General features: G+C 51.6%; 1 protein-coding gene across 1 annotated transcript in view; it reads left to right on the top strand.

The window, feature by feature from the left end:
- Positions 1-6,829, top strand: part of ANAPC5 (anaphase promoting complex subunit 5) — a 40,898-nt gene extending 34,069 nt beyond the window's left edge. The window contains exons 15-17 of the mRNA XM_060250144.1: positions 2,499-2,646; positions 4,875-5,037; positions 6,082-6,829. Of these exons, the coding sequence (XP_060106127.1) occupies positions 2,499-2,646; positions 4,875-5,037; positions 6,082-6,296 (526 nt within the window). The 3' untranslated portion in view covers positions 6,297-6,829. The remainder of the gene's footprint in view (positions 1-2,498; positions 2,647-4,874; positions 5,038-6,081) is intronic.
- Positions 6,830-25,000: the final 18,171 nt, after the last annotated feature.

Here is a 25,000-nt window from a genome sequence, read left to right as displayed (position 1 = left end):
TCCTCAGGTCCTGCGACGGGGGCTTCGCCTACGTTCTCCTAGGAACTCCACAGCAATGGGGAAGGGCTTCGCTCACTGTAATCTTTACAGTGAGCTTGCGAGGTAGACCCACGTGGGGTGAGAACGAGGCAGAGAGCGGAGGGCTTGCGAGTCTGTGGTTGAACCCAGGTTTGGACCAGCCGGCTCTCAGATCATTCTCTTCGCTGTACTAAATGATTTCACAGAGTTTCTTGGATAAATCATTTGCGACTGTGGTCTGCGGGGCTTTTTTTTTTGTAGCAGGAACTCCTTTGCATATTAGGCCACACACCCCTTCTGATGCAGCCAATCCTCCTGGAGCTTCCAGCAGGCCCTGTACGAAGAGCCCTGTAAGGAATTCTAGCAGGACCTCCTTTGCATATCAGGCCACACACCCCTGATGTAGCCAGTCCTCCTGGAGCTTCCAGCAGGCCCTGTACGAAGAGCCCTGTAAGGAATTCTAGCAGGACCTCCTTTGCATATTAGGCCACACACCCCTGATGTAGCCAGTCCTCCTGGAGCTTCCAGCAGGCCCTGTACGAAGAGCCCTGTAAGGAATTCTAGCAGGACCTCCTTTGCATATTAGGTCACACACCCCTGATGTAGCCAATCCTCCTGGAGCTTACAGTGGGCCCTGTGAGAAGAGCCCTGTAAGGAATTCTAGCAGGACCTCCTTTGCATATTAGGCCACACACCCCTGATGCAGCCAATCCTCCTGGAGCTTCCAGTAGGCCCTGTACGAAGAGCCCTGTGAGCTCCTGGAGGATTGGCTACTTGGGGGGGTGTGGCTTAATATACAAAGGAGTTCCTGCTACAACAAAAGCCCTGGTGGTCTTTACTTCTGGGTCTGGCTTGCTGAAATTTGGATCCTACTGTGTAATTTTTGCATCATTTAATGTGCTGAGTTCCTACTTCTGCTTTGCTTCTGTTTTTAGTCTTCTAATTGGTTCTACAACTCTAGTCCCATGGCATTGTTTATCGAATGTCCCGTCCCATTGATTTAACTGACTCAGTGTCATCCACCTTGAGTCCAGGTGAGAAAGGTGGAAGGAAAAAGGAAAGGTCCCCCGTGCAAGCACCAGTTGTTTCCGACTCTGGGGTGACGTTGCTTTTGCAACGTTTTCACGTAAGACTTTTTACAGGGTGGTTTGCCATTGCCTTCCCCAGTCATCTACGCTTTCCCCCCAGCAAGCTGGGGACTCATTTTACCGACCTTGGAAGGATGGAAGGCTGAGTCAACCTCGAGCTGGCTACCTGAAAACCCAGCTTCCACCGGGGATCGAATTCAGGTTGTGTAATGTAATACTATAATGTAAATACAAACTTTAAAAGTAGCCACTGCACATATAAGAACATAAGAGAAGCCATGTTGGATCAGGCCAGTGGCCCATCCAGTCCAACACTCTGTGTCACATAAGAACCTAAGAGAAGCCATGTTGGATCAGGCCAATGGCCCATCCAGTCCAACACTCTGTGTCACATAAGAACATAAGAGAAGCCATGTTGGATCAGGCCAGTGGCCCCTCTAGTCCAACACTCTGTGTCACATAAGAACATAAAAGAAGCCATGTTGGATCAGGCCAATGGCCCATCCAGTCCAACACTCTGTGTCACATAAGAGAAGCCATGTTGGATCAGGCCAATGGCACATCAAGTCCAACTCTCTGTGTCACATAAGAACATGAGAGAAGCCATGTTGGATCAGGCCAGTGGCACATCCAGTCCAACACTCTGTGTCACATAAGAACACAAAAGAAGCCATATTGGATCAGGCCAATGGCCCATCCAGTCCAACTCTGTGTCGCACAGTGGCCAAAATATATGTGTATATATATATATATACACACACACTCACAGTCACAGGAGGCCACTCAGGTAAGCTAGTTAATAAAGTTACGTCTGGGCAGTTAAATGCACTACTTACTTTGGTTTGGTCATTAAATAGTTCTAAAAAGTGACCTTCCCATTGCTCTTTGGTATATAAGAGTCTAATTCAAACATCATCCTCCCTTCTAAAGCGGCACTAATAGCCACTGATGGACCTCTGCTACATATTTTTATCTAACCCCCTCTTGAAGCTGGCTATGCTTGTAGTTGCCACCACCTCCTGTGGCAGTGAATTCCACATGTTAATCACCCTTTGGGTGAAGGACTTTCTTTTATCCATTTTAACCCGACTGCTCAGCAATTTCATCGAATGCCCACGAGTTCTCATGTTGTGAGAAAGGGAGAAAAGGACTTATTTCTCTACTTTCTCCATCCCGTGCATAACCTTGTTATACGCAAAGCATTGCCCTGCTTTCTCTCCACTTTAGCATTCTGATGTATTCAGTTGCACTTTTATGACAATGCAACTGCCTGTCCCTTTAAAGAAGGGGTGTGGGAGGAGCCAAGAAGGGGGTATGGACCCAAAGGGTGGAGCGTTGCCTTTGAAGGGTTTTTTTTCACACACCACTTCTTTCTTTCTCCCCCTTGTTCAGAGTGCTCCTGTCTGTTGCCAAGCTCCACTTGCGCTCTCTCTGCCACACGACAGCCCTGCCCATCCTCCTCCAAGCCCTCGCTCTTTCCCAGGAGTACCACCTCCAGCATCTGGCTTCCGAAACCATCCTCAGCTTGGCTTTCTCCCAGGTACGCCAGTTCCGTGTGCAGCAGCTGCACCATACATTTGTGTAGAGAGCCGGCCAGGATCAAAGGGAGTTTGAGCCTTTCAGGCTTCCCTTGTTGTTTCTGAATGTGGTAGAGTCAAGGGAAGCCTGCAGGTAAGGTAATTTGCAGGGTTTTTTCAGCTTGGATAAACCAAATGCACACCCCTGCTCTACAGCATCAGGAAAACTGGATCAGCAAAATGGTAACCGGTGGGCAACCAACCTGCAGTGATGTAGCTCTTCCCCTCCCCTCCAGCTCAGTGATGTCGCTCTTCCCCTCCCCTCCCCTTTAGCTCAGTGATGTAGCTCTTCCCCTCCCTTCCCCTTCAGCTCAGTGATGTAGCTCTTCCCCCCCCTCTCCTCCAGCTCAGTGATGAAGCTCTTCCGCCCCCGCTTAAACTCAGTGAAGTAGCTCTTCCCCTCCCCTCCAGCTCAGTGATGTAGCTCTTCCCCTCCCCTTCCCTTCAGCTCAGTGATGTAGCTCTTCCCCTCCCCTCCCCTCCCGCTCAGTGATGTAGCTCTTCCCCTCCCCTCCTGCTCAGTGATGTAGCTCTTCCCCTCCCCTTCAGTTCAGTGATGTAGCTCTTCCCTCCCCTCCCCCCCAGCTCAGTGATGTAGCTCTTCCCCTCCCCTTCAGCTCAGTGATGTAGCTCTTCCCCTCCCCTCCCCTTCAGCTCAGTGATGTAGCTCTTCCCCTCCCCTTCAGCTCAGTGATGTAGCTCTTCCCCTCCCCTCCAGCTCAGTGATGTAGCTCTTCCCCTCCCCTTCCCTTCAGCTCAGTGATGTAGCTCTTCCCCTCCCCTCCCCTCCCGCTCAGTGATGTAGCTCTTCCCCTCCCCTCCTGCTCAGTGATGTAGCTCTTCCCCTCCCCTTCAGTTCAGTGATGTAGCTCTTCCCTCCCCTCCCCCCCAGCTCAGTGATGTAGCTCTTCCCCTCCCCTTCAGCTCAGTGATGTAGCTCTTCCCCTCCCCTCCCCCCCAGCTCAGTGATGTAGCTCTTCCCCTCCCCTTCAGCTCAGTGATGTAGCTCTTCCCCTCCCCTTCAGTTCAGTGATGTAGCTCTTCCCCTCCCCTCCCCCCCAGCTCAGTGATGTAGCTCTTCCCCTCCCCTCCTGCTCAGTGATGTAGCTCTTCCCCTCCCCTTCAGTTCAGTGATGTAGCTCTTCCCTCCCCTCCCCCCCAGCTCAGTGATGTAGCTCTTCCCCTCCCCTTCAGCTCAGTGATGTAGCTCTTCCACCGCCTCCGCTTAAACTCAGTGATGTAGCTCTTCCCCTCCCCTTCAGCTCAGTGATGTAGCTCTTTCCCTTCCTTCAGCTCAGTGATGTAGCTCTTTTCCTCCCCTCCAGCTCAGTGATGGGAGAGATTGCAAATACAGTAGAAGACAGAAACAGGATACAGGATGACCTTGACAGGCTGGAAAACTGGGCTAAAACTAATAAAATGAATTTTAACAGGGATAAATGTAAAGTTCTGCATTTCGGTAGCAAAAATCCCATGCATAGTTATAGGATGGGGGAGACTTGTCTTAGCAGCAGTATGTGCGAAAAGGATCTCGGGGTCTTAGTGGATCATACGCTGAACATGAGTCACTACTGTGCTCTGGGAAGACCTCACCTGGAGTATTGTCTTCAGTTTTGGGCACCACATTTTAAGAAGGAACTAGACAAGCTGGAACGGGTCCAGAGGAGGGCGATGAAGATGGTGAGAGGTCTGGAGACCAAGTCCTATGAGGAAAGGTTGAAGGAGCTGGGCATGTTTAACCTGGAGAGGAGGTGGCTGAGAGGTGATGGGATCACCATCTTCAAGTACTTGAAGGGCTATCATGTAGAGGATAGTGTGGAATTGTTTTCTGTGGCCCCGGAAGGTAGGACCAGGACCAATGGGTTGAAATTAAATCAAAAGAGTTTCCGGCTCAACATTAGGAAGAACTTCCTGACCGTTAGAGTGATTCCTCAGTGGAACAGGCTTCCTTGGGAGGTAGTGGGCTCTCCTTCCTTGGAGGTTTTTAAACAGAGGCTAGATGGCCATCTGACAGCAATGAAGATCCTGTGAATTTGGGGTAGGCATCTGTGGATCCTGCATTGTTCAGTGGGTTGGACTAGACGACCCTGGAGGTCCCTTTCAGCTCTATGATTCTATGACTTTATGTAGCTCTTCCCCTCCCCTTCCCTTCAGCTCAGTGATGTAGCTCTTCCCCTCACTTTCCCTTCAGCTCATGCTTGGCATTCCTGAACAAGCCTTAAGTATTCTCCACCTGGCAATCGAACCCATCCTGGCTCACGGGACTGTGCTGGACAAAGGGGCTGCCATGTTCCTAATGGCCAAGTGCCAAGTCGCCTCCGCGGCCTCCTACATGCCCCAGAAGAAAGCAGAAGGTAAGAAAGCGCCGTCCGCCAGGGAGAGCGCTGCTACTGTCTCCCGCGCAGCTTTGTGTGTATTTACATATTTAAAACGTCAATTAGCTGCCTTTTCTCCGTGCCTCACTCAAGGCAGCTTACAGTGGTAAATGAAACGACGATTATAAACAACACATAGACCAACCATTTAAATATCTGTTAGGACCGCCATTAAACAAAATATAAAAGTGGCCTAATGCAGTTCTAAAGAAAACTGCTTTCAGCTGCCTTCCAGAGCTCCCTGTGAATCTATCAAATCCTCTTTTGAAGGTGTTTATTCCTGTGGCCATCGCTACATCCTCTGGGAGCAGATTCCCCCATTTTAATTACTCTTTGAGTAAAGTAGCATTTCCTTTGGCCTGTCCTGAACCTACTGCCCATCGGCTTCATGGGATGTTCTCGAGTCCTAGAATTTTGGGAGGAGGTGACCCAGAGGCCCCGGGTGGAAATTGGACAAGGTGACCGCAAGGTGAAAGGGGGAAAGAAATGTTGGGGGTGACAGCCACAGAAAAAAAAAATCCTTCTCCTCTTCTTCTGAAAGCCAGTTTGGTGTAGTGGTTAAGTGTGCAGACTCTTCTCTGGGAGAACCAGGTTTGATTCCCCACTGCTCCACTTGCACCTGCTGGAATGGCCTTGCGTCAGCCATAGCTCTCGCAGAAGTTGTCCTTGAAAGGGCAGCTGCTGTGAGAGCCCTTCTCAGTCCCACCCACCTGACAGGGTGTCTGTCTCCTGAGAGCCAGTTTGGCGTAGTGGTTAAGTATGTGGCCTCTTATCTGGGAGAACCAGGTTTGATTCCCCACTCCTCCACTTGCAGCTTCTGCAATGGCCTTGGGTTAGCCATAGCTCTGGCAGAGGTTGTCCTTGAAAGGGCAGCTGCTGTGAGAGCCCTCTCAGCCCCACCCACCTCACAGGGTGTCTGTTGTGGGGGACGAAGATATAGGAGATTGTGAGCCACTCTGTGTCTCTGATTCAGAGAAGGGTGGGGTATAAATCTGCAATTCTTCTTCTTCTTCTTTCTGGCAGCTCTGGAGTCGGCCATCTTGAACCTCAACGAAGCCAAAACCTATTTTGCAAAAGTGGACTGTAAGGAGCAGTTGCGAGACGTCCTTTACCTCCAAGCCAGGCTCTACCACAGCCTGGGCAAGGCGCAGGAGAGGAACCAGTGCGCCATGCTCTTCCGGCAGCTGAACCAGGAGCTGCCTATGGGTGAAGTCCCCCTGATCAATGCTTTTAAATGAGGCAGTTGAGCAGAAGGCCACGTCCCATCAGGATGGTCTTTGCTGCAAGTCACAGGATGGTCTTTGCTGCAAGTCACAGGATGGTCTTTGCTGCAAGTCACGGGGATGGTGGTCTTTTCTGCATGTTTGTCGGCTGCTCATCAGCAGCAGCCTGGCTTCTGCGCAGGCCCGTCGCTAACCAGGAGCCCATGGGGCCTGGCCCCCTGACAGTTTTGGGGGGGCCTTCACCCCACATCCCAGGGCCAACCCTCTCCCTCCCACTCCAGTGCAATTTAATTTAATTTCATATTATTGGCTGGCTCTAAATCACACAGGGGGGAGGAAGAGGGGTGGCCCCCAGCCTCTCCAGCTTCCTGCTCTCACCCCCATGGCCCTCCCATTAGCCCCTCCCCCCATGGCCCTTAGCTACGGGGGGAGCTTCCCGACATCCAGGCGCTTCCTCCTCTGCCCCCCCCCCCCCCAGCTTTGTAATATGGCATTTTTTGTACTGCGCAACTCACCATTTGGAAAATAAATAGCAGAACAAAACCTCAGTTTTCTGATACCGGTTTCATTTATTCATTTTCACGCCACCTTTCCATCCAAACAGGGTCCACGAAGTGGTGAATATTAAAAAAAACCCCAAACTTTAAAGTGTTTCAAACAATAAAAATACAGTTAAAATTATAAAACGCATAAGCAAACTACACTAGAAAATGGGACGGTAAATTGGAGGTATGCTGGACAAAACAGAGGAAGAGGGGTCTTCACCTGCTGGCGAAAGACACCAGTACAGGTAGAGAGAGCTGCATCTCTTAAGGGTGGAATTACAGAGTTTTGGTGCTGCAGTGGAGAAGGTCCTTTCTTGGATTGTGTATTTAATTAATTAATTTCTAAACCACCCTCTTCCTCCAAGGGGTAGGTCATGGGCTGGATGTGATGGGAAAACCATAGCTGTCTTCAACTACAGACCTGGTGGTACATCCTCTGTCTTGAATGCACTGCAAAACTGTATTAGGTCCTACAGGGCGCAGATGTCCAGTTTGGTGTAGTGGTTAAGTGTGCGAACTCTTATCTGGAAGAACTGAGTTTGATTCCCCACTCCTCCACCTGCACCTGCTGGCATGGCCTTGGGTCAGCCATAGCTCTGGCAGAGGTTGTCCTTGAAAGGGCAGCTGCTGTGAGAGCCCTCTCAGTCCCACCCACCTCACAGGGTGTCTAGTCTCCTGAGAGCCAGTTTGGTGTAGTGGTTAAGTGAGCGGACTCTTATCTGGGAGAACCGGGTTTGATTCCCCACTCCTCTGCTTGCACTTGCTGGAATGGCCTTGGGTCAGCTGTAGCTCTGGCAGAGATTGTCCTTGAAAGGGCAGCTGCTGTGAGAGCCCTCTCAGCCCCACCCACCTCACAGGGTGTTTGTTGTGGGGGAGGAAGATAAAGGAGATTGTAAGCTGCTCTGAGTCTCTGATTCAGAGAGAAGAGCAGGGTATAAATCTTCAGTCTTCTTATCTGGGAGAACCGGGTTTGATTCCCCACTCTTCCACTTGCAGCTACTGGGATGGCCTTGGGTCAGCCAGAGCTCTGGTAGATGTTGTTCTTGAAAGGGCTGCTGCTGGGAGAGCTCTCTCAGCCCCACCCACCTCACAGGGTGTCTATTGTGGGGGAGGAAGGTAAAGGAGATTGTGAGCCGCTCTGAGATTCGGAGTGGAGGGCAGGATATAAATCCAATATCTTCTTCTTCACTCTACCTGCCTTGCCTCCAATGATGGGGCCACCTTTGAGGATGACCAGGGTGAGCAGGTAGGTTCACACAGCAAGATGACAGTCTTGAAGGTACGTTGGTCTCAGGCCTTAAAGGGCTTTTAAGGTCAATACCAGCACCTTGAATTGAACTTTAGAGAGCCAGTTTGGTGGAGTGGTGAAGTGTGCGGACTCTTATCTGGGGGAACTGGGTTTGATTCCCCATTCTTTCACTTGGAGCTGTTCGAATGGCCTTGGGTCAGCCATAGCTTTCATAGGAGTTGTCCTTGAAAGGGCAGCTTCTGTAAGAGCTCTCTCAGCCCCACGCACCTCACAGGGTGTCTGTTGTGGGGGGGCGGGCGGGGAGGTAAAAGGAGATTGTGAACTGCTCCGAGACTGAGATTCAGAGTATAGGGTAGGATATAAATCCAATATCTTTAATTGAGCCCGGAAGCCAAGACTTGAGTGCTGAGGTCCCTATGACCGACTCCAGTCTGCCCTCTGGCCACAGCACTGGAACACATGCAGCTGCCGTATACCAAATCAGACCACCAAAGTCAGTATTGTCTACTCCACTGGCAGGAGCTCTCCAGGGTCTCAGGCTGAGGTCTTTCATATCACCTCCTGCTTGGTCCTCTTAACTGGAGATGCCGGGGATTGAACCTGGGACTTTCTGCATGCCGAGCAGATGCTGTGCCACTGACCCACAGTCTCTCCCCATTCCGTACCAGCTGTTTTCTGTTTTGCTTTTGGAGTGGTGTTGGTAGAGTGAGGGGTTGTTTTTGCCAATCTCTTGTTTTGTACGGCTGTGGATGTACTACGTGGGTTTTCCCCTTTCTTCCAGGTGAGACATGACCAGTTAGATTGACAAATAGGGAAAACAGGCTTCAGAAACAAAAGGCTCACTGTGTGGCTAGCCAAACGGGTGACTGGTTTTCAAATTACCCACCGCCTATGCAAATACAGGATTTTTTGGGTTTTCCCTCTCGCGTTTTGGAGCAGAGTGGCTTAGCTGTGAGTCTGTGTGACTGTGATTTCTGGTGCCGTAAGGCTGTGTTAGTACTTCAGTATCCCTAAGCACTGCGTGTGGCATGGAGCGTCCTTCATCAAAGTCAACGGATAAGACTGGAAAACTAAGATTCTAGCCCTCATGGTTACCTCCCAAAGTCAAATTTCTGCTAAAGAAGTGTGATCCAAACTTCAGAACTAAACAGTTTCTACACGACACAGATGAAAGCCACAACTTTCCTGCCATGATCATAGTGCACATCTGAACATGGTGAGGGGACGTGGTCTCGGGAGATAGTCCCACTTTTCCAAAGACTTTGAATTCTTTATTGTATGGTCACAGGAGACAGCAAAAGTAGGAGTGGGGGGGGGGCGCTAGAAGACCGTCGATTTATACCCCGCCCTTTCCTCTGAATCAGAGTCTCAGAGCGGCTTACAATCTCCTTTATCTTCTCCCCCCACAACAGACACCCTGTGAGGCGGGTGGGGCTGAGAGAGCTCTCCCAGAAGCTGCCCTTTCAAGGACAACTCCTACGAGAGCTACGGCTGACCCAAGGCCATGCCAGCAGGTGCAAGTAGAGGAGTGGGGAATCAAACCCAGTTCTCCCGGATGAAAGTCCACACACCTAACCACCACACCAAACTGGCTCTCATGTACCCCTCCCATTTATAGTTTCCCATAAAAACATGTGCAATTGGGACTTAAATTTGGGGTTTTCCAGTTAAACTGACTTCTTAGCAGGGCTTTTTTTTTTTCTGAGCAGGAATGCACAGGAACAGAGCTCCAGCTGGCTTGGCATCAGGGGTGTGTGGCCTAATATGCAAATGAGTCCCTGCTGGGCTTTTTCTACCAAAAAAACCACCCCTATATGAAGCAATTGTGACATCAGGGGGTGCAAATCATATGCAAATGAGTTCCTGCTGGGCTTTTTTCCTACCAAAAAAGCTTTGCTTCTTAGTATCTTTTCTCTGCAGCTGCTCATGGCTCACTCCAGACCAATTAATTCTAGTTCTGAGGTCCTTTATCCTTGCAGTCACAGCACGATCGCGCCTCGCCTACGTGACTTTACCATTCTCGTACGTCTCTGCTCTGGTTCGTTTTTACTTCCACACCAGCTCAGAGGAGGCGCAAAGATCTCCTGCTGGGTTCCCCCGCAGTTGAGGGATGGTTAAATCAGACCTCCTGAGACCCGAGTGGGCATCGCATATTAGCTGGCACACGAGGATAGAGACGGGTAGGTGTCCTTTGCAAGTGAGTCACTGCCACAACCGCCTTGGGCATCCAAGATTTAGAAGCAGGAGCTGTGGAGACACAGCAGGTGGCATTGATTCGGCGTTACACCACTTGGAGCACCGTCCCCGATGAGGAAAGGCTGAAGAGTCTGGGACTTCTCCGTTTAGAAGAGAGACGATAGATAGGGCATGAGAGATAGAGGTTTAGAACAGTGTGCATGGGGTGGAAAGCGGGCACAATAGATAGACGTTTATAAAATTATGCATGGGGTGGAGAGAGCTGACACAGGGAACTTTTTCTTCCTCTCCCAAAAGACTAGAGCTTGAGGGCATCCTATGTTCAGAACGGACGGAAGGAAATGTTACTATACACGGAGAGTGATTAAAACGTGGAATTTGCTACTGGAGGATGTAGTGATGGCCACGGAGGAAAAAAACTTGAAAAGTCTGTCAGTGGTCTACTAGCCATTGTGACGTAAGGGAACCTCTGCTTCAGAGGCACTAATTCTCTGAATTCCAGAGCCAGGAGGCAACATCTGGGGAAAGCCTCAGCTTCTATGCCCTGTTATTGGCCTTCCAGAGGAACTGGTTGGTTACTGTGAGACAGGAGGCTGGACTAGATGGACCACTGGTATGATCCAGCAGGGCTCTTCTCATGTTCTTCTCAGGGGAAGGCCTCAGCCTCTCTGCCTTGTTGTTGGCCCTCCAGAGGAACTGGTTGGCCACTGTGTAAGACAAGATGCTGGACTAGATGGACCCTCACTGGTCTGATTCAGCAGGGCTCTCCTCATGTTCTTATGAAGGCCTTGGCCTCTTTGGCCTGTTGTTGGCCCTCCAGAGGAACTGGCTGGCCACAGTGTGAGACCAGATGCTGGACTAAGAAGGACTACTGGTCTGATACAGCAGGGCTCTTATGTGCTTATGAAGACCTCAGCCTCTGTGCCCTGTTGCTGGCCCTCCAGAGGAACTGGCTGGCCCCTCTGTGAGACAGGATGCTGGACTGGATGGACCACTGGTCTGATCCAGCAGGGCTCTTCTGATGTTTGCACATATAGCAGCATACAGCCAGGATTACCCCCTGCCCCACCCAGCTTCTCTTCAGAGTTCAGGGCCTTTTATTGTTTTGCTTTCCAGAACTAGCGCTGCTAATACAGCTTTATAAGAAACATCCCTTTTTGTTGACAGTGCCGGGGATGTTGGCAAGTCATGCAGAGCTCCAAATGAAATAGTGCACCTGTGTTCCAAAGTCCGTTGGAAACAGAACTCTCTTCCAAATGACGAGCTTTTCCAGACAAGAAAAGTGCCCCGAGCGCTGTGTGTTTGCATTATTCAAACCTCCTTGATGGAAAAGTCCTCGTAGATGGAGGCTTAGCTGAGGTCCAGCTTTTAGCGCATGCAAAAGTAATGTAAATACATCTTGAGGAGTCCTCTGCTTGAAATTTTAACTCCGCAATGCCCATTTTAAGAAGCCCGGCCGCCTCTTTCGTCCACTTGACTGACTGGAATCGGTGTGTCTATAGGGAGATGCTTTAAACTCTCGAACACAAAACAGCTCAGCTGGAGGAAACCGCGGCGAGCGGCTTTGTCTTCGCCTGGCCAATAGCTTGCTCTGTTCCCCCCCCCCCCCATATGGCAGCAGTCTAGATGCACAAGTGTAGTCAACCTGATCTGTACAAGTTCTGGCCACCAGTTTTCTTCGAGAGGAACCAGCATGGAACAGGGAGGGGTTGTGGCTCAGGAGCAGAGCATCGGCTGGGCATGCAGAAGGCCCCAGCTTCAATCCCTGAAGCAGCCCCGTAGCCAGGATTTGAAGAATTGGGGGGCCCTGATTTTTTTTCAGGGGACACATAGTGGCCCCAACCTCCATGGCCTTCTCTCCTACCACCGCTGAGGAGGAAAGCTGCCAGCTCGCTGTCATACAGCCTCCCCCCTCCCCACAGCTGCCCCAAAATGATCCCTTTCCACCCCTCTCCCAGCAGCTCTGGTGGGGAGCCATTCAGAGGTCTCCTGCCCTCACCTGTAGCATGACCCAGCTAGGCAAGCCCGGCGGGACAAGGGGGAGGCGGGTGGAAGGCGCCACCAAGTTGCAACTGACTTCTGGGGCTACAAGACCGCCGATTCGGATTTCTTCCTGTCGGAGGGCGAGCCGAGGCTGCCCAAGCGCAGCTCCCACCCTCGTTCGGGTGGCCAGTGAGACCAGGCCAGAAAACCCCTGCAGGCGAACATCACCTCTCCACTGATCCCCAGTCCCGGATTGCAGCCGGGACCTCCACTTGTGTGCGCCAGCCTCCCCTACTCTGCCCTGTCTGCAATGGAGCCATCCGACCCCTACCTCCGCCGCCCCACTTGAGGGCCAGAACAGCCTCTTCTTGCAGGCACCCTCTAGCCCAATGTCAGCCCAACGTGGAGCTTAGCTTTCAGTCCTGGGCGCTGAAAGTGCCCCGTTGTTTCTGCTTGCTGAGGGGTCAGAGACTTCTTCCAGCCCCTAAGCAAGCAGAAGTCAGGGGGCCCTGTCTAGCAGTCAGGGGGGGGGCTGTGCCCCCACATGCCCCATCATAGCTACGGGCCTGCCCTGAAGATAATTTCAGAGCAGGGGTGGCCATAAAGTGGCCATAAAGGCCAATGCCATGCTGGGAATTATTAGGAAGGGAATTGAAAACAAATCAGCCAGTATCATAATGCCCCTGTATAAATCGATGGTGCGGTCTCATTTGGAGTACTGTGTGCAGTTCTGGTCGCCGCACCTCAAAAAGGATATTATAGCTTTAGAGAAGGTGCAGAGAAGGGCAACTAGAATTATTAAAGGGCTGGAGCACTTTCCCTATGAAGAAAGGTTGAAACGCTTGGGACTCTTTAGCTTGGAGAAACGTCGACTGCGGGGTGACATGATAGAGGTTTACAAGATAATGCATGCAATGGAGAAAGTAGAGAAAGAAGTACTTTTCTCCCTTTCTCACAATACAAGAACTCGTGGGCATTCGATGAAATTGCTGAGCAGACAGGTTAAGACGGATAAAAGGAAGTACTTCTTCACCCAAAGGGTGATTAACATGTGGAATTCACTGCCACAGGAGGTGGTGGCGGCCACAAGTATAGCCACCTTCAAGATGGGTTTAGATAAAAATATGGAGCACAGGTCCATCAGTGGCTATTAGCCACAGTGTATGTGTGTATATAACATTTTTTGCCACTGTGTGACACAGAGTGTTGGACTTGATGGGCCGCTGGCCTGATCCAACATGGCTTCTCTTATGTTCTTATGTTCTTATACTTGCTTAACATAAGAGCCACAGAGAATAAATGCCCAATGTTTGAGAGCTGCAGGACATGAATGTCAGAGGGGGAGGACCCAAGGCTATTCCAGCAGCTGCAAGTAGAGGAGTGGGGAATCAAACCTGGTTCTCCCAGATAAGAATCTGTGCACTTCACCGCTGCACCGAACTGGCTCTCACCAAATTAGCTTGCTAACGGATGGTGCAGGCCAATGATCCCGATTGATTAGACAAGTTGGGGGACAGATGTGGCCTCGGGTCAAAATTTTGCCCACCTTTGGCTCGGAAGTAGTCCTTTGCGACCCACTTACCGTCTGGAGAGTGTGCTTAATTAAGACGTACTGAAAAGGGGATTTAAAGAAAGTAAATGGTGTTTTACTAACGGCCAGCATGTTGCACGCCTCAGCCGGGAGAGTCGCCGTCTCTCGCCAGTCTCTCCCCTTTCGCTGCTGATTATTGATCCCAGAGCAAGCAGCGGTGTTGTGTTAATAGAGGGTGTGGCGTAGAAGGGTCCGATAGTGCTTTAGCAACAGCCGGGGAAACTAGGTGAGGAGAGGTTTCAAGTAGGCGCATTTCTCCACTTGCTCTACTTCCAGAGCCGCTGCTGCTGCTTAAGGGAATTTGCATGCGTTTTCATAGCTGATCCTTGAAGACGCAGGTGAACCTGGGAGCCCCTCATGAGGACGGTAAGCATCCAAAGAGCACCAGCCGTAGTGCAATCAATGCTTTAGTTTTTCTCTCCTCTCTCTCGCAAGGTACTTTTCATTCGAGGGGCAGAGCGATTCGAAGGCTTCCCGGAACGTTCAAGTGGGCATTGCAGCCTTGCATCGACTGCCCTCAAAATCTGCCAGTTCTTGTGTGGGTGTTCAGGATAAATCTCACAGGGCAGTTGTCGGGGGTGGTACATTCCCACTAGCATTGATCTCCAACAAATGTATGCTGGGGGGGGGGGGGATGAAAAATGCTATTTGGATCCAAATGATTTCTTGTTGCCGTAAACATCAAGAATGCTTATCGAATCCTCATCGATTCTTCCAAGGCCTAGTCTTTTTTTTTAATTTTTAAAATGTTTTTAATGTTTTGTTTTTATGTTTTAATGTTCAAGAATCTTCATTGATTCTTCCAAGGCCTAGTCTTTAAAAAAACATTTAATCCAGGGCACCAAGCTGCTGGAACACCGATTGCAATAAAGACTGCGAGGCTTTTCTGACGACCGGAAGAGTGGACGGAGTTACTTAAGGAGGGGAAATTTCTCTACAGCAACTTGTAGGCATATGACGCCTCTTTTGGTTTTTTCTCCTATGCGGCACAATTTGATTTACTGTACAGGCATGTTAAGACGGGTCGCCCGTGTCAGTCTGTCCGTAGCAGCAGAAAAGAGCACGACTCGAGGAACACCTTAAAGACTAATATTTGCGGTATGGTAGGAGCTTTCATGAGTCACAGCTCACTTCTTGGTATCTGAAGAAGATGATATTGGATTTCTATCCCGCCCTCCAATCCGAATCTCAGAGTCTCAGAACAGCTTATAATCTCCTTTATCTCCCTCCCCGACAACAGACACCCTGTAAGGTGCGTGGGGCTGAGAGGGCACTCACAGCAGCTGCCCTTTCGAGGACAACTCCTATGAAAATTATGGCTGACCCAAGGCCATTCCAGCAGGTGCAAGTGGAGGAGTGGGGAATCAAACCCGGTTCTCCCAGATAAGAGTCCACGCACTTATCCACTACACCAAACTGGCTCTCTATTAGAGCTATGGCTGACCCAAGGCCATTCCAGCAGCTGCAAGTGGAGGAGCAGGGAATCAAAGCCGGTTCTCCCAGATAAGAGTCCGTGCACTTAACCACTTCACCAAACTGGCTCTCTATTAGAGCTATGGCTGATCTGATCGCATTGGAGATGGTGCAAAAAAAGGCAACTAAAATGGATGGAACCCCTTAACAATTTGTTAAGAAGTGAGGATTCTTTAGCTTGGAGAAATGACGATTGAGGGGGTGACATTACAGGTTTATAAAATTATGCATGGGATAGAGAAAGAAGTACTTTTCTATTTTTCTCACCTTACAATAACTTGTGGGCACTGGATGGACTATTGGCCTGATCCAGCATGGCTTCTCTTATGTTCTTATATCTGGGGCAGTGATGCTCTGTAGTTTTGGTGCTGGGAGGGCAACAGGGTGAGGACTTCTGGAGTTCTGGCCCCACTGGAGGACCTCCTGATGGCACCTGGGTTTTTGGACACTGTGAAACAGAGTGTTGGGCTGGCTAGGCCATTGGCCTGATCCAACATGGTTTCTCTTATGTTCTTATGACTGGGACAGTGATGCTCTGTCTTCTTGGTGCTTGGGGGGCAACAGTGGGAGGGCTTCTGGAGTTCTGGCCCTACTGATGGACCTCCTGACGGCACTTGTTTTTTTTTGGCCACTGTGTGACATAGAGTGTTGAACTGGATGGGCCATTGGCCTGATCCAACATGGCTTCTCTTCTGTTCTGATGTCTGGGGCAGTGATGCTCTGTATCCTTGGTGCTTGGGGGGCAACAGTGGGCTTCTGGAGTTCTGGCCCCACCGGTGGATCTCCTGATGGCACCTGGGTTTTGACCACTGAGTGACACAGAGTATTGGACTGGATGGACCACTGGCCTGATCTAAGATGGCTTCTCTTACGTTTTGACCACACCTTCTCCAAGAGGAGCACGCTTTCGCATGGGCGTGTGCAAGAAAAGCTTTAAGCAAGGTCCAACACTTCTTACGCTCTCCAGGTGAGGGAAGGATTTGCTAGGCCCTACCTGGCTGTCAGCCGCGGACTCCAGGTTCAGTTCCACTGAAACCTTAAAGTATCTAGTTAAGGCGGAAATAATGTTAAACGATCAACCTCTTTATTAAATAGGTCTCCTACAAGACAAGCCAAAGCTGTCTAACAACCCCACCCAACAGGGACGGATTAACAATTAGGCCAAGTAGCACTGGCCTATGGGTCGCCACGCCTTTAGGCTAGCTCCCTCCCCCCCACCTCATTTTCCGTCTGCTTGCAGCCCTCCCAGCCTCCACGCACAGCCAGCAACTGAGCAGCTCTTTCCCTGACTTGCCTGCTGCGGCTGCTGCTGGTGTTGCCAAATTTGCCTCTCTCTGCCTCTCCCCTGCAGCTTAGTAAAAGGGGTTTTTAAGAAGGCTGCGGTGGGGTCTGTGGGCAGCAGGGTGGGAACTCAGACTCTGATATAATTTGCAAGGAGGCCCCCAAGAGCCCCGTGGCGCAGAGTGTTAAATCTGTAGTACTGCAGTCCTAAGCTCTGCTCACGACCTGAGTTCGATCCCCGGCGGTAGCTGGGTTTTCAGGTAGCCGGCTCGAGGTTGACTCAGGCTTCCATCCTTCCGAGGTCGGTAAAATGAGTCCCCAACTTGCTGGGGGGGGAAATGTAGATGACTGGAGAAGGCCATGGCAAACCATCCCGTAAAAAGTCTGCCATGAAAGCGACATTACCCCAGAGTCTGAAACGACTGGTGCTTGCACAGGGGACTACCTTTACCTTTAGTGCCCCGTGGCGCAGAGTGGCAAAGGTGCAGTACTGCAGTCCAAGCTCTCTGTTCACGACCTGTGTTCGATCCCAACAGAAGCTGGTTCAGGTAGCCGGCTCCAGGTTGACTCAGCCTTCCATCCTTCTGAGGTCAGTCAAATGAGTACCCAGCTTGTTGGGGGGCGGGAAGCGTAGATGATTGGGGAAGGCAATGGCAAACCACCCCGTAAAAAAAGTCTGCCGTGAAAACATTGTGAAAGCAACATCACCCCATTATCGGAAACGACTGGTGCTGGCACAGGGGACCTTTCCTTTCTCCAAGATTTCAACTGCCTAGGGGCCTCCACAGGGTTTAATCCAGCACTGCCACCCAAACGCTGAGCCTGCGAGAAGTTTGCAAGTGGTTAATGGTAATAACGTGGGATTTGTCATTTGCTTTATGGTTGCTTTTTTGAAGTCTTTGCCTAGAAAATTGATCAAAATCAGCAGCAAAGAAAAAAAAAACCATGGCTTATCTCTGCCCCTGCAGGGGCCTTCTAGCTTTTCAAGAAAGAAGCAAACTTTAATATCCTACCCCAAGACAGGTTTTTCTGTCTTCTCTTGTTATCTCCTTTGTACTTAGCAATCAGCTTGCTGAAGAATTCTGGAGAACCTGAAATCTTGCATTCTCTCTGACATTTTGGTCAGGTCTGCTGACAAATAATATAGTGTCTGGAACCGCTTATATACCAGATCTCAGACAGGTACAGTGCCATAGATTCTACCCTCCAAACCAGCCATTTCCTCCTGGGAAACCATTGTTGCCAAACTCCAGGTGAGTACACAACAGGGGAAACCATGGAGTGAAGGTTTGCCAAAAAAAAAAATAAAATAAAACACTGTGTTACAACAATCTCTACATCAATAAACTTCAACAAAGTTGATTTCAATCTCTTGTATACCAACACTGTTACTTCCTGGTAGCTGCTGGGTTGCCATCTCTGGGCAGAAAAATTCCTGGAGACTTGGAAGAGGAGTTGGACTTTAAAAGATTGCTGTTCTATTGTCTTAACTGAGATCTGTTTTCGTTACATGATATGATAAGCGAAACGTTTAAAAATGTTTTATCCTTTGAATTATTGCAAGATTCATTCCAAGATCTGCCCCAGAGAGCCTGCAAAAGGAGGCGACATGCGTTTGAGTCCTGTGGCACCTTAAAGACCGACAAAGTTTTGTTCAGGGTGTGAGCTTTCGTGCACAGGCACACGTTGTCAGACAGAACGGAATGAGATTTACCAGTCCATACATATAAGGCGGAGGTTGAACAGCTAATTGGTATGCAAGCATGCAATATAATGAAATGTTGTAACAGATGCAAACAAGAATAACAAGCTAAGTTTATGAGGTTATCATTGTTTAGATTAAATTCCAGGAGAAAACAGGCAAATAAATGTGTCAAGAGTGTTAAGAGCAGGGGGGGCCAAACTGGGGCTCAGAAGCCACCTGTGGCTCTTTCAAAGCCAGCTTGGTGTAGTGGTTAAGTGTGCAGACTCTTATCTGGGAGAACCGGGTTTGATTCCCCACTCCTCCACTTGCACCTGCTGGAATGGCCTTGGGTCAGCCATAGCTCTGGCAGAGGTTGTCCTTGAAAGGGCAGCTGCTGTTTAAAGCCCTCTCAGCCCCACCACCTCACAGGGTGTCTGTTGTGGGGGAGGAAGGTAAAGGAGATTGTGAGCCGCTCTGAGACTCTTCGGAGTGGAGGGCGGGATATAAATCCAATATCTTCTTCTTCTTCTTCAAACATACTGTGTGGCTCTAGAAGCCCCCACCGCCCCATCAGCCAGCTCGGAGAAGGCATTTGTCTCTTTAAATCCCTTCTCCAAGTCAAGCCAGCTGGCGACTTGGAGAATGTATTTCAAAGTTGCTTTCTTTCCATCTCTCCCTCCCTCCACCCATCTATCTTCCTTCCTTCCATTGCAGCTCTCAAAAACATCTGATGTCCATTTCTTGTGACTCTCAAACATCTGATGTTTACTCTCTGTGGCTCTTATGTTTGGCCACCCTGGTTAAACAGAGCTTTTTTAAAAAAAAAATCAGGAGCACAGTTCCAGCTGGCTTGGCATCAGGGGGTGTGGCCTAATATGCAAACGAGTTCTCAGTGGGCTTTTTCTACGAAAAAAGTCCTGTGTGAAACAATGGTGGTGTCCGAGGGTGTGGCCTAATATGCAAACGAGTTCTCGGTGGGCTTTTTCTGCAAAAAAGCCCTGCGTGAAACAATGGTGGTGTCAGGGGGTGTGGCCTAATAAGTAAATGAGTTCATGCTGGGCAGTTTCTACCCCCCCCCCAAAAAAAAACCCTGAGGTAATCTTCTGACCGGGAACCTGGCAACGATACTTGTGCTAGGTGGGGGGCGGGGCCGTAGCCAGGATTTTGAAAGTCAGGGGGCCTTTTAAAAAGTCGGGGGGGGGGCATCCTTTCTCCTCCACTGCGGGGTTTGCTGCTTCTCGGAAGCTTTCTGGGATAGGGGCAAAAGCTGGAGGCACTGAAAGTGGCCAAGTCGAGGCAGCCAACCTAAGTCTTTGGAGTCCAAAGGGGGCTGCACTCTGCATGCAAACGGGAAGGTCCCTTCCACCTCCCTCTCCCCCAGACCATTCCAGATGGCTTCCTCGGCCTCCCTCCTCCTGCTGTTTCAGCGCACTGCGCCCTTCTCAGCTCTCCTGGCTCCAGCTGCTGCTTATGGGGGAAAAAAAAAATTGGCTGCACCCCAGAGGGCTCCCTGGAAGTCGGGGGGGCCCAGCCTGGAAGTCTGTGGCTGCAGCTCTGGCGGGGGGAGGGGGCGCAATTCTGCCTGCCCTCTTTCGAAGCCCTGGCCCCGGGGGCTGAAGATCTCTGCCAGCCTCGCTGTTGCGTTTGGACGGGGCTGCCGGGAAGCAAGGCCGAGCAGGGCGCCGCGCCGCTTCCCCCCCAACCTTCCCCCTCCTCCCTGCAGCGCCGCCTCCCCCCCCCCCCCGCTCCCGCACATCTGGGCCAGTCAGCGCCTCCCTGGCCCGGCGGGCCCAGCCAATCAGGGGCGCGCTGCCGCCCGGCGACTCTCACTTTCTGGCCCGGGGAAGCGCGGCGGCGCAGCCAATCGGGGGGCGCCCTTGCGCGCATCTGGGCCGCCTGGCGAGGCGCGCCATGGAGCGGCTGCAAAGGAGAAGGAGCGGCGACGGCTGCGGGGCGCCGGGCAGCAGGTGAGGCCGGGCGGGACGGGACGGGAAGCTCCCCTTGCACGGGCCGGGCCTGGCCTGGCCGGGGGGCGCCTTCTGGGCTGCTGGATCAGGGCTGGACGCGGCTTCCCATCCATCCATCCTGGCTGGCTCCGTTATCCGGGAGGCGGGCGGGGAAAGGGGGCCGGCGGGGCCTCTCTTGGCCGCCCAGCGCCGCGTGCCTCCCGGGCACCGAGGGCCGTCGCAGCCCTGCCGCCTCTCTCCCTTCTTGAGGATCCGGCCGCAGACTGCAAAGGTCCCGCTGGGTGGGCTCCCCCGGGGGCGCGCGTGGGGCGAGGAGGGTCGCCTGCCCGCCGAGGAAGGCGCCGATCCGCCCGGAGAGGAGGCGGCTGAGAGGTGATGGGATCCCCGTCTTCAAGGCCTTGAAGGGCTGCCCTAGAGAGGATTGGGGTGGAATTGTTTTCGGTGGCCCCGGAAGGCAGGACCAGAACCAGTGTGTTGAAATTACATCAAAAGAGTTTCCGGCTCGACATGAGGAAGAACTTCCTGACCGTTAGAGCGGTTCCTCAGTGGAACAGGCTCCCTCGGGAGGTGGTGGGCTCCCCTTCCTTGGAGGTTTTTCAACTGAGGCCAGATGGCCATCTGACAGCAATGAGGATCCTGTGAATTGAGGGGGAGGTGTTTGTGAGTTTCCTGCATTGTGCAGGGGGTTGGACTAGATGACCCTGGGGGGTTCCTTCCGACTCAGGAGGTGGCGGGCTCTCCTTCCTTGGAGGTTTTCCAACAGAGGCTAGATGGCCATCTGACAGCAATGAGGATCCTGTGAATTTAGGGGGAGGTGTTGGTGAGTTTCCTGCATTGTGCAGGGGGTTGGACTAGATGACCCTGGGGGTCCCTTCCAACTCGGGAGGTGGTGGGCTCTCCTTCCTTGGAAGTTTTGAAACAGAGGCCAGATGGCCATCTGACAGCAATGAGGATCCTGTGAATTTAGGGGGAGGTGTTGGTGAGTTTCCTGCATTGTGCAGGGGGTTGGACTAGATGACCCTGGGGGTCCCTTCCAACTCGGGAGGTGGTGGGCTCTCCTTCCTTGGAAGTTTTGAAACAGAGGCCAGATGGCCATCTGACAGCAATGAGGATCCTGTGAATTTAGGGGGAGGTGTTGGTGAGTTTCCTGCATTGTGCAGGGGGTTGGACTAGATGACCCTAGAGGTCCCTTCCAACTCGGGAGGTGGTGGGCTCTCCTTCCTTGGAGGTTTTGAAACAGAGGCCAGATGGCCATCTGACAGCAATGAGGATCCTGTGAATTTAGGGGGAGGTGTTGGTGAGTTTCCTGCATTGTGCAGGGGGTTGGACTAGATGACCCTAGAGGTCCCTTCCAACTCGGGAGGTGGTGGGCTCTCCTTCCTTGGAGGTTTTGAAACAGAGGCCAGATGGCCATCTGACAGCAATGAGGATCCTGTGAATTTAGGGGGAGGTGTTGGTGAGTTTCCTGCATTGTGCAGGGGGTTGGACTAGATGACCCTAGAGGTCCCTTCCAACTCAGGAGGTGGTGGGCTCTCCTTCCTTGGAGGTTTTGAAACAGAGGCCAGATGGCCATCTGACAGCAATGAGGATCCTGTGAATTTAGGGGGAGGTGTTGGTGAGTTTCCTGCATTGTGCAGGGGGTTGGACTAGATGACCCTGGGGGTCCCTTCCAACTCAGGAGGTGGTGGGCTCTCCTTCCTTGGAGGTTTGTTCAACAGAGGCTAGTTGGCCATCTGACAGCAATGAGGATCCTGTGAATTGAGGGGGAGGTGTTGGTGAGTTTCCTGCCTTGTGCAGGGGGTTGGACTAGATGACCCTGGAGGTCCCTTCCAACTCGGGAGGTGGTGGGCTCTCCTTCCTTGGAGGTTTTGAAACAGAGGCCAGATGGCCATCTGACAGCAATGAGGATCCTGTGAATTTAGGGGGAGGTGTTGGTGAGTTTCCTGCATTGTGCAGGGGGTTGGACTAGATGACCCTGGGGGTCCCTTCCAACTCGGGAGGTGGTGGGCTCCCCTTCCTTGGAGGTTTTTCAACTGAGGCCAGATGGCCATCTGACAGCAATGAGGATCCTGTGAATTTAGGGGGAGGTGTTTGTGAGTTTCCTGCATTGTGCAGGGGGTTGGACTAGATGACCCTGGGGGACTCCTTCCAACTCGGGAGGTGGCGGGCTCTCCTTCCTTGGAGGTTTGTTCAACAGAGGCTAGAGGGCCATCTGACAGCAATGAGGATCCTGTGAATTGAGGGGGAGGTGTTTGTGAGTTTCCTGCCTTGTGCAGGGGGTTGGACTAGATGACCCTGGAGGTCCCTTCCAACTCTAGGATTCTGTGAAGGTAGGCGAGAGGGGAGGGGAAGGTTGGGGCTCTACTCTAGGCCTGCTTTGGGAAGAGGGTGGATCCCCCTCCAGAAAGGAGACCTCTCCTCCCCACTGCCGCCACCCCCCCCCCCCGGGTTGCTGCTCTTGCCGCTTCTTCCAGCTCTGAGTTCCTGTGGTTAGGGTTGCCAACTCCTGCTCAGGAGACGCCTGGGTGGGGAGCAGTGTTCCCTCTAAGCCGAGTTAGCGTGAGCTAGCTGCTCACAGATTTCTAGCCTCTGGCTCTGTCACATTTTGGTCTTCGCTCAGGAAGGATGACCCCAGAACACAGTAATCGATGCATATGAACATATGATGCTGCCTTATACTGAATCAGACCCTCGGTCCATCAAAGTCAGTATTGTCTTCTCAGACTGGCAGCGGCTCTCCAGGGTCTCAAGCTGAGGTTTTTTTGCCTGGACCCTTTTTTGGAGATGCCAGGGATTGAACCTGGGACCTTCTGCTTCCCAAGCAGATGCTCTACCACTGAGCCGCCCTCCCTCACTTGAATGCCAGTCGCTCGACAAGTGGAATTTTTGTTCACAAGACTTTGTAGCTTAGAGGGAACGTCGGTGAGGAGGATGAGGTTTGCGAAGGGCGCTCAGTGGAGCGCAAGGCCACAGCCCCCAACTTCCTTGGCAGGCATTTTCTCCAGGGAAACGGATCTCTGGTATGAAGAACTGCTGTGATTCCGGGAGATCCCCAGCCCCCACCTGGAAGTTGGCAACCCTGGGAGCGGCTAATTGGCTGCCTAAGATAAGTTCTCAGCCCTGCTGGGGCACCCGTTTCCAGAAGGGGCGTAGGGCTGCTAAGCTGAAAAGCTGGCCGTTCTTGGCTGTCCCCTTGACTTCTATAGCTGTGCTTTCTAACAACCCCCTAATATGCAGGGCCTGGTTTTTGTGCCTGGCCGGGGATCCTTCCAGAGAGGCGGCTGCAAAATAACACACGAACCAGACGTGTTTCCAGCGTGAGTTTTTGGGAATCGGGTCTCACTTTCTCACATGCCTTGGAGCAGACATCTATAAAAAGAGTAATCAATTCTGTCTCTGTGGTTGAGGACTGCTCCCAGCTGTGGATAGACAGTCGTCGTTGGATGGACACACATCATGATGCGTCCAACGAAGTGAGATCTGATTCTCAAAAAAAAGTGCCCAAATAAATCTAGATAGTTTCTCGATAGCCACTGAAGTCCTCTTTCCTTTTGTGTATGTTGCCAGATCCTCTTTAAAGGTGCAAGAGCAGTTTGAGGTTGGCTTAGAATCATAGAGTTGGAAGGGACCTCTAGGGTCATCTAGTCCAACCCCCTGCGCAATGCAGGAAACTCACAAATACCTGCCCCTAAATTCACGGGATTTTCATTGCTTGTTTTCTTCCTGGTCACTTGGCTACCTTGTGTGTGTTCGGTGCCCTGCTCATGGCAACTCGATGGACTAATGTCCTTCAGACCACGGGTGGCCAAACTTGCTTAACGTAAGAGCCTCATGGAATAAATGTTTGAAAGCCTCAAGACAGGAAGGAGGGAGGGAGGAAGGCAAAGAGAGGAGGGAAGGAAGGAGAGGTGGAAAGAAAGCAACTCTAACTTGAAATGCCTTCTCCAAACTGGCTGACGGGGTGTGTGGGGGCTTTGAGAGCTGCACAGTATGTGTGAAAGAGCCACATGTGGCCGCAGTTTGGCCACCCCTTCTCCAAACCGTCCCCTTCGCTAACAGCCTTTCTCAGGCCTCGCAAGCTGAAGACTGGGGCTTCCCTGGTTGCGTTGGGTCTTCCACTTGGGTCTCATGTTGAGTCTTCCACTTTTCCGGCTCCCTTCCACAGTGGCACAAAAGGCCAGGGGGAGAGAGGGGGCTTGCTTTCTCTCCTGACGCTTAAAGCACCACTCTTGCGCTTATGCCCGTATGCATGGACGATGATTGTCGATGTGGCTTGGGGCGCGGAGCTGTTTTTCAACGGAATGCAAGCACACAAACGTTAGCGCAAGATCAGTGCTTGTAGACCCAGGAGTGAAAACGCCCCTTTTCCTTGGTAACTTCTCATTTCTCCGCATGCCGGTCCAATCACAGAAATCCTTCGCCCTGTGAAATGATGCGGTAAAGTCACCATGGAGATCTTTTGTCGTGTGTGTATATCTATATTTTAAAAGTGTGTATAGGATTCTAAGCGCTGGTTCAGGAGGGCAGGCGGTAGAGGCCTCTCGTGGGCCACAGCTTCCAATGCCAGCGTGCCAATAACAGAGTGTTCTTTCCTTAGCCTTCGTTTTACCGCTGCGTGCAGATTTGGGGGCAAAGGGGCTTTCAAACCATTGGTTCCACATGTACATTCTGAGAAGCACTTTGAGGTGTGAGGGCTGTTACTGTGTCAACTGCTGCATGCGTTTACTGGCTTGCAGAAACTGTAAGAAGC

The sequence above is a fragment of the Heteronotia binoei genome, chromosome 11 (assembly GCF_032191835.1).
Source record: "Heteronotia binoei isolate CCM8104 ecotype False Entrance Well chromosome 11, APGP_CSIRO_Hbin_v1, whole genome shotgun sequence".
NCBI lineage: Eukaryota > Metazoa > Chordata > Lepidosauria > Squamata > Gekkonidae > Heteronotia > Heteronotia binoei.
This window is presented reverse-complemented; position numbering and strand designations above follow the sequence as displayed.